Source organism: Triturus cristatus, chromosome 5_2, assembly GCF_964204655.1.
Source record: "Triturus cristatus chromosome 5_2, aTriCri1.1, whole genome shotgun sequence".
Lineage (NCBI taxonomy): Eukaryota > Metazoa > Chordata > Amphibia > Caudata > Salamandridae > Triturus > Triturus cristatus.
The window spans coordinates 1119791875-1119810493 of record NC_140588.1 but is presented as its reverse complement, the minus strand read 5'-3'; the positions used below and the strand labels follow the sequence as shown (position 1 = coordinate 1119810493).

Genomic DNA, 18619 nt, shown 5'->3' with positions numbered 1-18619 from the left:
GTTGCAGATAGGATGTCGATATTCTTGACATCGATATTCTTGCTCCGATATTTTTGTAGGTCGATTTTTTAACCTTCGATATTTTGTCAGTGATCCGAATGGAATGAATGGCTCTGTGTGGGGATAGTATGAGTGGGTATAGTGCGTTTGTGTGTGAGAGGACTAAGTGACTGAGTGGGGATAGTATTAGTGGGGATAGCGTGAGTTTGATAGGAGTGAGCGACTATGAGTTGGACCAGAATTGGTGGATAGTATACGTATAATAGCACTGAACTGTTTTGAGTGGGGATAGGCTGAGTAAAGAGTGCTGGTAACATATCATTAAAAATAGTGTAAGAATAGGTTGGGCATTGCTGTCTGCGAATGAGGATTATGTGAGGGAGTACAAGGTCAGCTGTGCATAAGTGAGAAGAGTGTGAGTGTAATGGGTGGGTTTCATGTGAGCGGAGATGGTGTGGGAGATGATAAGTAGAGGATTGGGATTTCTTTGAGTGAACATAGTGTGATGGTGAGGGGTGGGTGCCTGTGCACATGGATGTTAGGAATAGTGTGAGGAAGGAGGTGGCATTATGCACTGACAGGTAGAAAACCCCATCCAAGAGTGTATGCACCCATCCCCTCCAACCCTTTATCCCCCAAGAGCCACTTGCTTCAGAGGGAAGTGAGCAGCAGGTTAGCTCATTGAGTACTGGCTCAGCTTCCACGTTTCCTGGTGGCGTGACCTTTGACCTCACCACAATCTTGCTGAAAGTGCTTTCACAGCTGAATTTACTTGCAGGCACTGTCTGTAGTGAGACCTAAAAAGGTATGCCCTTAGATTTAGTTTCAGACATTAGGGGGCAGATTCCGATGTCGTACGGACTCAAGTCCGTCCGACATCGGTCAGGAGCCGTAACCGACCGACCTGCTGTCGTCGATTACGGCCCTGCTAGTACGATGCGACCGAACAGGGTTCGGTCGCACTCGTATACAAGTCAATGCAGGCATGCATTCTGAGCGGAATGCATGCCTGCATCCTTGAAAGCAGGTGTGCAGTTCATCCCTGCACCCTGTGTGGGCGGCACCCCAAGGTGCCTGCCACCGGGTGCAGGGATCCACAGAGGGGCACGGCAGCCTCGCACCCATGGGGCCCTACTAGGGGCCTCCAAAGACAGTTTCCGACTGCCTTTCCGTGCCATAAAAACCGGCACGAAAAGGCCGTGAAAAACTGCCATCGTACTCCCTCGGTCGCAAAGAGGCAGCCGGGGGAGTACTGGGATATTTCCGGACGGCGGGCGGGCTCTCCGAGCCTGTCGTCCGCAATCTGGAAATCCGTGTCGGATTCCTTTCCAACTGAGCCCATCGGAATGGCTCGGTCGAAAAGGAATCCGGCCGACATGATCCGAATTGGTCGGAAGGGCTCCGACCGTCGGTTGGAGCCCTTCTGACTGGAATCGGAATTGGCCCCAAAGTCTTCAAACTCTGAATTGTTGTGCTATGGAAGGGTATAGATGTAACTCGTTATTGGGTTATCAAGTTTGTAAGAAGTAGATAACAACTAGCTATGGAAAAAGTAACACTGCCTGTTGCTGGACAGAGGATAAGCTGTGGCGGGAGTCAGGAGATACGTCTGACCCTCCTCTCCATGTATGATGTCTCTCAGAAGTTACACAGACAAAAGGGGGACTCTCAGATTGAGGGTCTGTGAACCCTATGCAAGCTGACATATGATCGGTACTGGCATCCTGTGTCTGCTTATAGTACCAATCTGCTGCCACATCTAGCCACGGGCATGCGGATGTCATGGGGTTCTCAACAACCATTTGGGAGGATTAACTGATGTATGTAAGGCACTGTTGTGTTACTGTGGACATTTAGCTGAATCTCCTGAGGCACAGCCGGGAGCAGGACTCTTGTGTTTTTTAAATCTTGTAAATTGTGCAGTAATTGCGTGTTCTGAAGGGTCTAAGGCACTGTTTCTTCCGCATAGCGTGTAGAACGCTGACGCGGGTGGGTGGCTTCCGGAGACCGGACTCCATTGGCCGGAATCAAAGGCACGCCCTCTGACACCAGCCACGCCCCTACCTGTTACTAAACGCGCGCTGATTACGAGCGCGGCGTCTTAGCTGAATCTCCTGAGGCACAGCCGGGAGCAGGACTCTTGTGTTTTTTAAATCTTGTAAATTGTGCAGTAATTGCGTGTTCTGAAGGGTCTAAGGCACTGTTTCTTCCGCATAGCGGGTAGAACGCTGACGCGGGTGGGTGGCTTCCGGAGACCCGACGCCATTGGCCGGAATCAAAGGCACGCCCACTGACACCAGCCACGCCCCTACCTGTTACTAAACGCGCGCTGATTACGAGCGCGGCGTCTTAGCTGAATCTCCTGAGGCACAGCCGGGAGCAGGACTCTTGTGTTTTTTAAATCTTGTAAATTGTGCAGTAATTGCGTGTTCTGAAGGGTCTAAGGCACTGTTTCTTCCGCATAGCGGGTAGAACGCTGACGCGGGTGGGTGGCTTCCGGAGACCGGACGCCATTGGCCGGAATCAAAGGCACGCCCACTGACACCAGCCACGCCCCTTGTTTTACTTTCCTCATTCCCCATTAAGGATGTGTATGTGCCGGCAGCGCAGCGGACGAGCGCAGCGGGTTCGCCGATTGCGCGCCGAAGGCGCGCTTAAGGCAAGCTCGTCTGCGCTCGTCCGCGCCGAGACCGGGCTTAGGGCACCTTCCCCTACTCGACCGTCTCCAGACCTGGAGGTTTATAGACACAGTAGGGAAGCGCTGATGTTGTTGGATCCACTAGCTGGCAGAGCGACCTGCCCACGCCTAGCCCCTAACATAATATCGGAGGACAAGAACCCCTGCCCCAACTGCCTAGGGCGTTTGCCACCTATTAATCCCCTCACACTTGATTCACTATCTAAACTAGATCAGACCTCAGGCAACAGGCATATCCCGCTAAAGCTTGCTGAATATAAGCATACTACTAAGGGAGAACTAGTTAGTGGATTACTAAATGTCAGATCCCTCCCGAAACATGCCACCGAAATACAGCTACTGATCGAATCTAACAACTTGGATGTTCTGTTCTTAACCGAGACATGGACGACGGCGGGAATGGAATCAGAGCTGGGGCCGGCATGTCCGGTGGGATATAAGATTGTTCATAAACCCAGGACTACGGGACGAGGTGGAGGAATAGAAATTATCTTTAGGGAAGAGCTTAATATTGTAACATTGTGTATCGATATGGTCTCATGTGCCGAGGTTCTTGGGATATCGATCAGACATGATTCAGGCCATTGCCTCACGGGCCTAATTTGCTATAGGACACCGGGGCATATCAATGCAACGCAACAGCAGGAACTGATCTCTGTTATCAGTAACATGGCAATCTCACATAGCAGACTGCTGGTACTGGGAGATTTTAACCAGTGGGACAGCGACCAACTATATGGATTTTTACAATATTATACAATCCTGTAACAATCTAGGTCTGAAACAATGGATAACCACTCCCACACATAGGCAAGGAAATATACTGGACTTAATATTTGCTGCAGAGGACCTCATTACTATGGGAATAACACTACCAGTAGACTGGTCAGACCACCATCTCCTACTTTTTAACATCCACACCTTGATTAATATAGGACTAACAAACACGCAGACCAGGACCTTTATTAGCCGTGACTGGAAGGGTCTGCAAAAAAGGAAAGAGGAAGGGAGGCTCGACTTCAGTCAAGTTGGGAACTCGTTTGATCCAGAGAACGATATTACCACTAACTATCATCTACTATGTAAAGAGGTAACTAGGAAACTTGTCGATATAGCACCACTGAAAGCTATTAGAAAAAGAGGAAAGCCCTCCGCTCCCTGGTATACGGACAAATTAAAAGAACTGAAAAATGCCTGTAAAAAGGCGGAGAGGCTTTGGAGAAAAAACTATCTAGAGCAGGAGAAACTGATCTGGAGGCAGATAATTGTGCAGTATAAGAAAGAGATCACCATAGCCAAAGTAAACTACTTCGCAGACCTAATATTAAGCAGTTCCAACAAATCTCGTGACACTTTTAGGATAGTCAAAGAGCTGTCCCATCCTGAATGTGCCAACAGCCAAATCAAGCCCTCACAAGAATTATGTGATGGTCTAGCATCCTTCTTTCAGGAAAAAATCACCAAAATTATCGAGGGTATGAAGGATGTATCCATTCCTTTAGCGCAGTATAACAATAACATCGAGAATAGGGAGAAGAGCGAAGGAAATGTAAGACGCCCCACCTCAAAGGCCATCTTGGAGAATTTTGAGACTCCGACAGATCAAGAATTTATTAGAACAGCCCTTAATATAACATCAGGATCCCCTTTGGACCCTTTACCTCACGAATTAGTAAAGGATTTCAGGGACGAACTCTTTCCAGCACTTCGACAGCTGTGTACTCAATCCCTTGACACAGGCACCGTACCAAAGGACTGGAAATTGGCGGTTGTTACCCCCCTGCTGAAAAAATCAAATCTAGACCCGAATTGCTATAAAAACTACCGACCTATATCGCTCCTGCCTTATCCAATCAAGATCATGGAGCGGCTGGTCAGCAGGGCACTAGCCCTCTTCCTGGAAACTAACAACATCCTTGAAGAGGAGCAATTCGGTTTCAGACCAGCTCATGGAACCGAGTCAGCTCTACTGACGGTTCTGGACGATCTACGAATGAGGGCGGACAGGGGAGAGTCAGCAATCGTAATTTTGCTGGACCTGTCCGCCGCATTCGATACGGTGAGTCATGACATCCTGCTGACAAGATTGAAGAGCATTGGAGTTGGAGGAGCTGCGCTCGACTGGTTTCACTCCTATCTGACGGATAGATGGCAGGCAGTAGCAATTCCGCCGTACCAGTCAGAATTTGTTACAGTTCCACATGGGGTCCCACAGGGGTCTGCAATTAGTCCGATACTTTTCAATGTTTATATGCAACCCCTGATGGGCATCATCAAGGCTCACGGCATAAGCGTGATCAACTATGCGGATGACACGCAGCTGATGATTTCTCTTGACGGTGCCCACGCAGACTCACTTGAGACTTTTCACACCTGTTTGTTGGAGATGACATGCTGGTTAAATCAGAACTCATTACAATTCAACAGGGACAAAACCGAAATAATGCATTGCAAAGTAGGTAGAATCACTAGAAGTCTTCCCACGGACTTCTGGCCTTTGGAGCCAGGCGAGTCATTAACTCCAGTGAAAACAGTGAGGAACCTCGGAGTTAGTTTAAATGACAGTCTGAGTCTAGAGACCAATGTCAATAAGCAGGTTAGTAGCTGCTTTGCCTTAATGCGAGGACTTCGAAAGCTGCTGCCCCTTTTACCAACACAGGTTAGAGCCACTATAGTCAGGAGTACCATTCTCAGCCGCCTGGACTACTGTAATGCTCTGCTACTGGAATCCCCTGCCTATCTGATTTCCAGACTTCAGAGCATCCAGGCGGCTGCAGCAAAATTGGCTCTATCCCGAGGGCGAAGATCCTCTACTACCCTCGCTTTGGCCGATTTACACTGGCTACCTATACACCAGAGGATACTTTTTAAATCCTTATGCACGGTCTTCAAGTCAGTGCATGGGATGGGCCCTCGACCACTTCAAAACAAATTTAAGTGGTATGAACCCACTCGGTCCCTTCGATCCTCTTCTTCTAATCTTGTTGGCATACCAAGGATCAGGAAAGCCACCTGTGGGGGCAGAGCCTTTAGCATTGCGGCAGCTCATCTGTGGAATAGACTTCCTATTGACATCAGGAAAACAGATGAACTGATGGCTTTCCGGAAAAAGGTGAAAACATGGCTTTTCCCTAAAATCTAACCATTTACTCTCATAAGATATCCCTTTGCCCCTGATGCACAGCGTTTCTTTTCAGCTATATGTACACAGCGCCAGGATGCCCGTAGGGTTGCAGAGCGCTGTACAAATGCTATAAATAAATAAATAAATACATTTAAGCTGGAATTTCAGTTAGAGTGCAACTGCCTTGTGCTAATAACCTTATGCCTCACTTGTAAAGTTAAACGTTTATGAATACATTTAAAAACAACATTGGCCCATCCAATCGTTCTGGCCTTTCACATAGCTACAGTACTCAAAGTTATTGCTAGATGTCCTTCTTGAGTCAGAGGCAATAGCTTGAAGTCTTTAACAAGGCAGCAGCCCTTCAGAACTTTACTGGATGTCCCTCTCAAGACAGAAGCAACTGCTTAACAAGTCTGTCACAAAGCTGGAAAAACTCAAGTTGTTACTGGATGTCAATCTTGAGTTAGAAACAGTCATTTCAAGGGTCCTTCTCAAAGTTGACTGGGTGTCGCTTCATCAAAATTTGTTCATATCCACTTTTGCTACTCTAATGAGCTGTGCTTGTATTCTATTGGATTCATAAATATGGCAATGCCGATGAATCAAACTTAAATAAATGTATTGTATACTATGGAACAATTGAAAAGGGAGCCCATTATGTATAGGTACTAATAATCACTGGGGAAGTCAATTGCACTGCACAGTATTTTTAACAAATTGTTTTTTGAGTAGCACTGTCTTTGTGTGCAAGTAAATGCTCACTGCCTTATGCTATGGACTGTTAGTAAGAAGCAGAATGCAAATCAATAGATAAAAATATTTGGTGAAAGGTCCTTTATTCATAAATATCTATATATCTATCACAGTGTATGGTGATGGGTTGGTCACCTGTGGAGGGTTGGATGCAGGCTAAAGGTTGTGCGCCGTGTGGTTTGGCCACCCATGAGGGGATGTGTGCAGATCCGGGATGAAGGCTAAGCCCTACAGCCATTGATAGCTGTGCAGTACATTGATGTGTGGATGTTTCTCTGCACAGGTGCTGTGGAAGGGGGCTCTCTAATTCAAGATTCGATTGGCCCCCTCATCCATTTCACCATCCTAGCCTGTGAGTATTTCTCTGAGATCACCTTTGCCTGCTTTAATGACAAGTCCATGGAGGAGCTACAGAAATGGCTGAAGAATGACCCTGATGCAGTGGATTGTAGTCACGCGATAAAGGTTTTTTGTGAACTCCAGGGTAGCAGGTATGAATCCTACTCTGTGTGAGCCAGGTTGGTGTTTATGGTTGTAAATATTCAGTGTTATAGGCATGAAAGTGCCACAATGTATTTGAGACACCTTCTACCAGTCAGTCAGTCAGTCAGTCAGCGGTACTGGGTAATCCTTGTGCCATGTACTGATTTCTGTATGGCACATGTTCATCGTACGCTAGAACTGGGCAACACCGTTTCATTTTTCCACATGTCTGATGGACCTGGGATGATTCTTGCACCGGACCCTCATGGCTGACACTCTGGATGCTTTTGTGAAATATATTACTCCAGAAGAGAGCTCTCAAGTCTGCTGGTGAGGCGGGTCATCCAAGGCAGTACTCCTTTCAACAAGGGTGACTACTATCCGGTGTGCCACAGCTCATGTATGTTGCCATCTCATGGGTGGTATTCGTGCGGTACAGACCTAGGTATCTGCTCCCCAAGTTGGAAAAGGCTGCTTACTGGTCCCTTATACAGCTATGTAGTCTGTCATCGCTGGAACCCATTACTTCCTCTTGAGTGTGGCATAAGTGTGCACAATATGGTGTAGTGTACATTATACAACTGGCTGTGATCCATCAGTTTGTGTGTAGTTCTAAGATGTTTGGTTGCCTTTGGACAATATTAATCTCTTTAGTTATCTGTCCCTCCTGTAAGTACCTGTTTTTCTATTAAACCTCACCAATCCCTACCCAACCTATTGAATCTGAGTTGTGGTGTGTCTAGATTGCCTAAAAAAAGAAAGATAATTAGAACAATAGGGATATCTTTTTGCTCCACTTATTGTCTCAAACGAGTTTGGACAGATCAGACTGTGCATTAGATAAGTTCATAAACATGGTGATCCACCCACAGATAGGTTTGATATGTCAAAACTCCCACAGAGGACATGTATCCCACAGTGGTGGAGAATACACATTAGTTGTTAAAATACCCCTCACACACCAAAAGGGCCCTTGGTGTCATGCTTCATCATAGGGGTCTTCCCGCCCCTCTACGGGACGGGGCGTGCTACGACCTACGTTTGCGTTGGAGCACTGATATTAATGAGACAACTATGTGTGATGCAAAGGTGTGAGAGGAAGGGCCAGGAGTGAATGTAAAGGTGAATTAAAAATACCTGGCTCTGTGGTCTAGAGAAATGTATTATACCATTTGAGCTGGTATTAGTAAAAAGGTAAAGGGGAGGAGGAATGGATGCCTCAATGAGCTGTGCCTCCTAAGTGTGTCGACATGTTTCGAAGCTTCCCCATGCTTCTTCTTCAGGACCTTAAGGATCCCTTCCTAAAACTCACTGTGATGTGTAAAAAAGGAAAAAATGTACAAGGAAGTAAGTAACCTCCTAGGGTAGGTAATGCCTAAATAGGTCTTGTATGGTCCATTAACTTGCTGTAAATAGAATAAATAACCTCATGAGCTCGTGGACCGAGGAGTCCTAACTATACCACTACTAAACTGAGAAAAATCCTAAATTTAAGACTTTCGGTATACACAGAAGGCATTTAGGAGTCCTAAAGTTAGGATTCCTAACTTCTGTGATTACCGAAATGAGTAAGTGCCTTCTGTGAATACCAAATTGAGTAAGTGCCTTCTGTGAATACCAAAATGGTAGTAAGTTTAGGATTTTGTCTTAAGTTAGTTCTGTGAATCGGGCCCAAAAGGAGGAGCTCGCGGATGTTTAAAGTATGTAACAGGAGGACTAAATCTCCTAATAGTCAATGAAGCTACCCGTCGTGTGTTGAAGTAAAATGTGATGAATGTGCAGTGTGTATAAACAGTGTTTTAAAATTGACTACCCAGAGAAAATAAATGTATTCAGTATCCCGGGGTGTCAAAAAATAAAAACATGGAAGCGTATACTCGGTGAGTCTCCGAGTGCGCTAATACCAAAAGCGGTCTACATCTTTCAGCCAACTGTGATCAAACAATGTTATCGTGGCTTTCTTCAGGACCATAAAACGATACTACTGCAGCAAAAATAAGTCGAGTGTAAATTAATCACTGGACAAGGAACGATACAACCAACTGGTGTACCTGCGTATCCAGAGATAGACGATGATGCAGGAGAAATCAGTGATCAACTGTCAGGGAAAGCAGACAGGAGAAACAAATATCACATATAATGTTGGATCAAAACAGTCAATAACTAGAACAACTGTATAAGTACATGATTGTCATGCAACAGGTCTATAGTAAACCTTCTTACCTGCAAGTCGGGGATAACGCCCAGCACTCCTGGTAACAACTCAGGGCCTGATGCAACGCTCTACAGAAGAAAAAAGAAAAAAGAAGGAAGAATTAAAAAACTAGTACCCCATAAGAACCACAAACTGAGTTCCTTATGATAGCACCAATTCAGAGAACATACAAATTCAACTGGATTTAATCATAGCCCAAGCGTAAAGCCTAAGGCACAACAGTTGTGACAACCTCCCATAGAGAAGAGGTGGAGCATCAAAAGTAGTAAACTATATTCACTCCTGAATCAGAGTATTATTCTAGACATCTAGCAAAGCGCCAAAACTCATGCCTAAACAAAAGTAAATAGAAAGACTGCTCATCTCGTTAGGCAAATGCATTCCTCAGAAGTCGATTCGAGGAGAGCCATATTTAGAAATACATGACTCCACCTCGAGAGAGCATGACCGCTTAGTCCTAATACCGGCTATTCTGCAACAAAAGATATAACAATCTGGCCATGGTAGTCGTGCCAGCAGCAAATGATTAAAAAAGCAACTCCAAAGTCTCTACATCACACAAGGCAGCGCGCTCGCTTCCTTACCTGTCCGTCGTTACCCCGGACGTTCTTCCTGATTGTTCCGAGTGGTAACTGGACGGAAGCAAGCGCATAGTTTATAAAGCCCACAGTAATCAGTGATTCAGTTTACTGTTAGCCTCTAATAATGCAGTAAAGCAGTGTGCCCTTACACTCTGATAATGCACAGTGATTCAGTTTACTGTTAGCCTCTAATAATGCAGTAAAGCAGTCTGCCCTTACACTCTGATAATGCACAGTGATTCAGTTTACTGTTAGCCTCTAATAATGCAGTAAAGCAGTCTGCCAGTACACTCTGATAATGCACAGTGATTCAGTTTACTGATAACCTCTAATAATGCAGTAAAGCAGTCTGCCCTTACACTCTGATAATACACAGTAATTCAGTTTACTGTCAACCTCCAATAATGCAGTAAAGCAGTGTGCCCTTACACTCTGATAATGCACAGTGATTCCGTTTACTGTTAACCTCTAATAATGCAGTAAAGCAGTGTGCCCTTACACTCTGATAATGCACAGTTATTCAGTTTACTGTTAGCCTTTAATAATGCAGTAAAGCAGTGTGCCCGTACACTCTGATAATGCACAGCGATTCAGTTTACTGTTACCCTCTAATAATGCAGTAAAGCAGTCAGCCCTTACACTCTGATAATGCACAGTGATTCACTTTACTGTTAGCCTCTAATAATGCAGTAAAGCTGTGTGCCCTTACACTCTGATAATGCACAGTGATTCAGTTTACTGTTAACCTCTAATAATGCAGTAAAGCAGGGTGCCTTACACTCTGATAATACACAGTGATTCAGTTTACTGTTAGCCTCTAATAATGCAGTAAAGCAGTGTGCCCTTACACTCTGATAATGCACAGTGATTCAGTTTACTGTTAACGTCTAATAATGCAGTAAAGCAGTGTGCACTTACGCTCTGATAATGCACAGTGATTCAGTTTACTGTTAACCTCTAATAATGCAGTAAAGCAGTCTGCCCTTACACTCTGATAATACACAGTGATTCCGTTTACTGTTAACCTCCAATAATGCAGTAAAGCAGTGTGCCCTTACACTCTGATAATGCACAGTGATTCAGTTTACTGTTAACCTCTAATAATGCAGTAAAGCAGTGTGCCCTTACACTCTGATAATACACAGTGATTCAGTTTACTGTTAACCTCTAATAATGCAGTAAAGCAGTGTGCCCTTACACTCTGATAATGCGCAGTGATTCAATTTACTGTTACCCTCTAATGATGCAGTAAAGCAGTGTGCCCTTACACTCTGATAATGCACAGTGATTCAGTTTACTGTTAGCCTCTAATAATGCAGTAAAGCAGTGTGCCCTTACACTCTGATAATGCAAAGTGATTCAGTTTACTGTTAGCCTCTAATAATGCAGTAAAGCAGTGTGCCGTTACACTCTGATAATGCACAGTGATTCAGTTTACTGTTACCCTCTAATAATGCAGTAAAGCAGTCTGCCCTTACGCTCTGATAATGCACAGTGATTCAGTTTACTGTTAGCCTCTAATAATGCAGTAAAGCAGTGTGACCTTACACTCTGATAATACACAGTGATTCAGTTTACTGTTAACCTCTAATAATGCAGTAAAGCAGTGTGCTCTTACGCTCTGATAATGCACAGTGATTCAGTTTACTGTTACCCTCTAATAATGCAGCAAAGCAGTGTGCCCTTACACTCTGATAATGCACAGTGATTCAGTTTACTGTTAACCTCTAATAATGCAGTAAAGCAGTGTGCCCTTACACTCTGATAATGCACAGTGATTCAGTTTACTGTTAGCCTCTAACAATGCAGTAAAGCAGTGGGCCCGTACACTCTGATAATGCACAGTGATTCAGTTTACTGTTAGCCTCTAATAATGCAGTAAAGCAGTGGGCCCGTACACTCTGATAATGCACAGTGATTCAGTTTACTGTTAGCCTCTAATAATGCAGTAAAGCAGTCTGCCCTTACACTCTGATAATGCACAGTGATTCAGTTTACTGTTAGCCTCTAATAATGCAGTAAAGCAGTGTGCCCTTACACTCTGATAATACACAGTGATTCAGTTTACTGTTAACCTCTAATAATGCATTAAAGCAGTGTGCCCTTACACTCTGATAATGCACAGTGATTCAGTTTACTGTTAACCTCTAATAATGCAGTAAAGCAGTGTGCCCTTACACTCTGATAATGCAAAGTGATTCAGTTTACTGATAGCCTCTAATAATGCAGTAACGCAGTGTGCCCTTACACTCTGATAATACACAGTGATTCAGTTTACTGTTAGCCTCTAACAATGCAGTAAAGCAATGTGCCCTTACACTCTGATAATGCACAGGGATTCAGTTTACTTTTAGCCTCTAACAATGCAGTAAAGCAGTGTGCCCTTACACTCTGATAATGCACAGTGATTCAGTTTACTGTTAGCCTCTAATAATGCAGTAAAGCAGTCTGCCAGTACACTCTGATAATGCACAGTGATTCAGTTTACTGTTAACCTCTAATAATGCAGTAAAGCAGTCTGCCCTTACACTCTGATAATACACAGTGATTCAGTTTACTGTTAACCTCCAATAATGCAGTAAAGCAGTGTGCCCTTACACTCTGATAATGCACAGTGATTCAGTTTACTGTTAACCTCTAATAATGCAGTAAAGCAGTGTGCCCTTACACTCTTATAATACAAGTGATTCAATTTACTGTTAACCTCTAATAATGCAGTAAAACAGTGTGCCCTTACACTCTGATAATGCACAGTGATTCAGTTTACTGTTACCCTCTAATGATGCAGTAAAGCAGTGTGCCCTTACACTCTGATAATGCACAGTGATTCAGTTTACTGTTAACCTCTAATAATGCAGTAAAGCAGTGTGCACTTACACTCTGATAATACACAGTGATTCAGTTTACTGTTAACCTCTAATAATGCAGTAAAGCAGTCTGCCCTTACACTCTGATAATGCACAGTGATTCAGTTTACTGTTACCCTCTAATAATGCAGTAAAGCAGTCTGCCCTTACACTCTGATAATGCACAGTGATTCAGTTTACTGTTAACCTCTAATAATTCAGTAAAGCAGTGTGCCCTTACACTCTGATAATACACAGTGATTCAGTTTACTGTTAACCTCTAATAATGCAGTAAAGCAGTGTGCCCTTACACTCTGATAATGCACAGTGATTCAGTTTACTGTTAGCCTCTAATAATGCAGTAAAGCAGTGTGCCCTTACACTCTGATAATGCACAGTGATTCAGTTTACTGTTAACCTCTAATAATGCAGTAAAGCAGTGTGCCCTTACACTCTGATAATGCACAGTGATTCAGTTTACTGTTAGCCTCTAATAATGCAGTAAAGCAGTGTGCCCGTACACTCTGATAATGCACAGTGATTCAGTTTACTGTTACCCTCTAATAATGCAGTAAAGCAGTCGGCCCTTACACTCTGATAATGCACAGTGATTCAGTTTACTGTTAGCCTCTAATAATGCAGTAAAGCAGTGTGCCCTTACACTCTGATAATGCACAGTGATTCAGTTTACTGTTAGCCTCTAATAATGCAGTAAAGCAGTGTGCCCGTACACTCTGATAATGCACAGTGATTCAGTTTACTGTTACCCTCTAATAATGCAGTAAAGCAGTCGGCCCTTACACTCTGATAATGCACAGTGATTCAGTTTACTGTTAGCCTCTAATAATGCAGTAAAGCAGTGTGCCCTTACACTCTGATAATACACAGTGATTCAGTTTACTGTTAACCTCTAATAATGCAGTAAAGCAGTGTGCCCTTACACTCTGATAATACACAGTGACTCAGTTTACTGATACCCTCTAATAATGCAGTAAAGCAGTGTGCCCTTACACTCTGATAATGCACAGTGATTCAGTTTACTGTTAGCCTCTAATAATGCAGTAAAGCAGTCTGCCCTTACACTCTGATAATGCAGTGATTCAGTTTACTGTTAGCCTCTAATAATGCAGTAAAGCAGTCTGCCAGTACACTCTGATAATGCACAGTGATTCAGTTTACTGATAACCTCTAATAATGCAGTAAAGCAGTCTGCCCTTACACTCTGATAATACACAGTGATTCAGTTTACTGTTAACCTCCAATAATGCAGTAAAGCAGTGTGCCCTTACACTCTGATAATGCACAGTGATTCCGTTTACTGTTAACCTCTAATAATGCAGTAAAGCAGTGTGCCCTTACGCTCTGATAATGCACAGTGATTCAGTTTACTGTTAGCCTCTAATGATGCAGTAAAGCAGTGTGCCCTTACACTCTGATAATGCACAGTGATTCAGTTTACTGTTAGCCTCTAATAATGCAGTAACGCAGTGTGCCCTTACACTCTGATAATGCACAGTGATTCAGTTTACTGTTAGCCTCTAATAATGCAGTAAAGCAGTCTGCCCTTACTCTCTGATAATGCACAGTGATTCAGTTTACTGTTAGCCTCTAATAATGCAGTAAAGCAGTCTGCCAGTACACTCTGATAATGCACAGTGATTCAGTTTACTGATAACCTCTAATAATGCAGTAAAGCAGTCTGCCCTTACACTCTGATAATACACAGTGATTCAGTTTACTGTTAACCTCCAATAATGCAGTAAAGCAATGTGCCCTTACACTCTGATAATGCACAGTGATTCCGTTTACTGTTAACGTCTAATAATGCAGTAAAGCAGTGTGCCCTTACACTCTGATAATGCACAGTGATTCAGTTTACTGTTAGCCTCTAATAATGCAGTAAAGCAGTCTGCCCTTGCACTCTGATAATGCACAGTGATTCAGTTTGCTGTTAGCCTCTCATAATGCAGTAAAGCAGTGTGCCCTTACACTCTGATAATACACAGTGACTCAGTTTACTGTTAACCTCTAATAATGCAGTAAAGCAGCGTGCCCTTACACTCTGATAATGCACAGTGATTCAGTTTACTGTTAACCTCTAATAATGCAGTAAAGCAGTGTGCCCTTACACTCTGATAATGCACAGTGATTCAGTTCACTGATAGTCTCTAATAATGCAGTAAAGCAGTGTGCCCTTACACACTGATAATACACAGTGATTCAGTTTACTGTTAGCCTCTAACAATGCAGTAAAGCAATGTGCCCTTACACTCTGAAAATGCACAGGGATTCAGTTTACTGTTAGCCTCTAATAATGCAGTAAATCAGTGTGCCCTTACACTCTGATAATGCACAGTGATTCAGTTTACTGTTAGCCTCTAATAATGCAGTAAAGCAGTGTGCCCGTACACTCTGATAATGCACAGTGTTTCAGTTTACTGTTACCCTCTAATAATGCAGTAAGCAGTCGGCCCTTACACTCTGATAATGCACAGTGATTCAGTTTACTGTTAGCCTCTAATAATGCAGTAAAGCAGTGTGCCCTTACACTCTGATAATACACAGTGATTCAGTTTACTGTTAACCTCTAATAATGCAGTAAAGCAGTGTGCCCTTACGCTCTGATAATGCACAGTGATTCAGTTTACTGATACCCTCTAATAATGCAGCAAAGCAGTGTGCCCTTACACTCTGATAATGCACAGTGATTCAGTTTACTGTTAACCTCTAATAATGCAGTAAAGCAGTGTGCCCTTACACTCTGATAATGCACAGTGATTCAGTTTACTGTTAGCCTCTAATAATGCAGTAAAGCAGTGTGCCCTTACACTCTGATAATGCACAGTGATTCAGTTTCCTGTTAGCCTCTAATAATGCAGTAAAGCAGTCTGCCCTTACACTCTGATAATGCACAGTGATTCAGTTTACTGTTAGCCTCTAATAATGCAGTAAAGCAGTCTGCCAGTACACTCTGATAATGCACAGCGATTCAGTTTACTGATAACCTCTAATAATGCAGTAAAGCAGTCTGCCCTTACACTCTGATAATACACAGTGATTCAGTTTACTGTTAACCTCTAATAATGCAGTAAAGCAGTGTGCCCTTACACTCTGATAATGCACAGTGATTCAGTTTACTGTTAACCACCAATAATGCAGTAAAGCAGTGTGCCCTTACACTCTGATAATGCACAGTGATTCCGTTTACTGTTAACCTCTAATAATGCAGTAAAGCAGTGTGCCCTTACGCTCTGATAATGCACAGTGATTCAGTTTACTGATACCCTCTAATAATGCAGCAAAGCAGTGTGCCCTTACACTCTGATAATGCACAGTGATTCAGTTTACTGTTAGCCTCTAATAATGCAGTAAAGCAGTGTGCCCTTACACTCTGATAATGCACAGTTATTCAGTTTACTGTTAGCCTCTAATAATGCAGTAAAGCAGTGTGCCCGTACACTCTGATAACGCACAGCGATTCAGTTTACTGTTACCCTCTAATAATGCAGTAAAGCAGTCTGCCCTTACACTCTGATAATGCACAGTGATTCACTTTACTGTTAGCCTCTAATAATGCAGTAAAGCTGTGTGCCCTTACACTCTGATAATGCACAGTGATTCAGTTTACTGTTAACCTCTAATAATGCAGTAAAGCATGGTGCCTTACACTCTGATAATACACAGTGATTCAGTTTACTGTTAGCCTCTAATAATGCAGTAAAGCAGTGTGCCCTTACACTCTGATAATGCACAGTGATTCAGTTTACTGTTAACGTCTAATAATACAGTAAAGCAGTGTGCACTTACGCTCTGATAATGCACAGTGATTCAGTTTACTGTTAACCTCTAATAATGCAGTAAAGCAGTCTGCCCTTACACTCTGATAATACACAGTGATTCCGTTTACTGTTAACCTCCAATAATGCAGTAAAGCAGTGTGCCCTTACACCTTGATAATGCACAGTGATTCAGTTTACTGTTAACCTCTAATAATGCAGTAAAGCAGTGTGCCCTTACACTCTGATAATACACAGTGATTCAGTTTACTGTTAACCTCTAATAATGCAGTAAAGCAGTGTGCCCTTACACTCTGATAATGCACAGTGATTCAATTTACTGTTACCCTCTAATGATGCAGTAAAGCAGTGTGCCCTTACACTCTGATAATGCACAGTGATTCAGTTTACTGTTAGCCTCTAATAATGCAGTAAAGCAGTGTGCCCTTACACTCTGATAATGCAAAGTGATTCAGTTTACTGTTAGCCTCTAATAATGCAGTAAAGCAGTGTGCCCTTACACTCTGATAATGCACAGTGATTCAGTTTACTGTTACCCTCTAATAATGCAGTAAAGCAGTCTGCCCTTACACTCTGATAATACACAGTGATTCAGTTTACTGTTAACCTCCAATAATGCAGTAAAGCAATGTGCCCTTACACTCTGATAATGCACAGTGATTCCGTTTACTGTTAGCCTCTAATAATGCAGTAAAGCAGTGTGCCCTTACACTCTGATAATACACAGTGATTCAGTTTACTGTTAATCTCTAATAATGCAGTAAAGCAGTGTGCCCTTACACTCTGATAATGCACAGTGGTTCAGTTTACTGTTAACCTCTAATAATGCAGTAAAGCAGTCTGCCCTTACACTTTGATAATACACAGTGATTCAGTTTACTGTTAACCTCCAATAATGCAGTAAAGCAGTGTGCCCTTACACTCTGATCATGCACAGTGATTCAGTTTACTGTTAACCTCTAATAATGCAGTAAAGCAGTGTGCCCTTACACTCTGATAATGCACAGTGATTCAGTTTACTGTTAGCCTCTAATGATGCAGTAAAGCAGTGTGCCCTTACACTCTGATAATGCACAGTGATTCAGTTTACTGTTAGCCTCTAATAATGCAGTAAAGCAGTGTGCCCTTACACTCTGATAATGCACAGTGATTCAGTTTACTGTTAGCCTCTAATAATGCAGTAAAGCAGTCTGCCCTTACACTCTGATAATGCACAGTGATTCAGTTTACTGTTAGCCTCTAATAATGCAGTAAAGCAGTCTGCCAGTACACTCTGATAATGCACAGTGATTCAGTTTACTGATAACCTCTAATAATGCAGTAAAGCAGTCTGCCCTTACACTCTGATAATACACAGTGATTCAGTTTACTGTCAACCTCCAATAATGCAGTAAAGCCGTGTGCCCTTACACTCTGATAATGCACAGTGATTCCGTTTACTGTTAACCTCTAATAATGCAGTAAAGCAGTGTGCCCTTACACTCTGATAATGCACAGTTATTCAGTTTACTGTTAGCCTCTAATAATGCAGTAAAGCAGTGTGCCCGTACACTCTGATAATGAACAGCGATTCAGTTTACTGTTACCCTCTAATAATGCAGTAAAGCAGTCTGCCCTTACACTCTGATAATGCACAGTGATTCACTTTACTGTTAGCCTCTAATAATGCAGTAAAGCTGTGTGCCCTTACACTCTGATAATGCACAGTGATTCAGTTTACTGTTAACCTCTAATAATGCAGTAAAGCAGGGTGCCTTACACTCTGATAATACACAGTGATTCAGTTTACTGTTAGCCTCTAATAATGCAGTAAAGCAGTGTGCCCTTACGCTCTGATAATGCACAGTGATTCAGTTTACTGTTAACGTCTAATAATGCAGTAAAGCAGTGTGCACTTACGCTCTGATAATGCACAGTGATTCAGTTTACTGTTAACCTCTAATAATGCAGTAAAGCAGTCTGCCCTTACACTCTGATAATACACAGTGATTCCGTTTACTGTTAACCTCCAATAATGCAGTAAAGCAGTGTGCCCTTACACTCTGATAATGCACAGTGATTCAGTTTACTGTTAACCTCTAATGATGCAGTAAAGCAGTGTGCCCTTACACTCTGATAA

The 18619-nt window shown here is 43.0% G+C and overlaps 1 protein-coding gene across 1 annotated transcript in view; it reads left to right on the top strand.

Annotated features, from left to right (window-relative positions):
- Positions 1–18619, top strand: part of LOC146829851 (indolethylamine N-methyltransferase-like) — a 154437-nt gene that overhangs the window by 98401 nt on the left and 37417 nt on the right. Inside the window, exon 2 of the mRNA XM_085606739.1 lies at positions 6862–7069. Coding sequence (XP_085462865.1) covers positions 6862–7069 — 208 coding nt within the window. The remainder of the gene's footprint in view (positions 1–6861; positions 7070–18619) is intronic.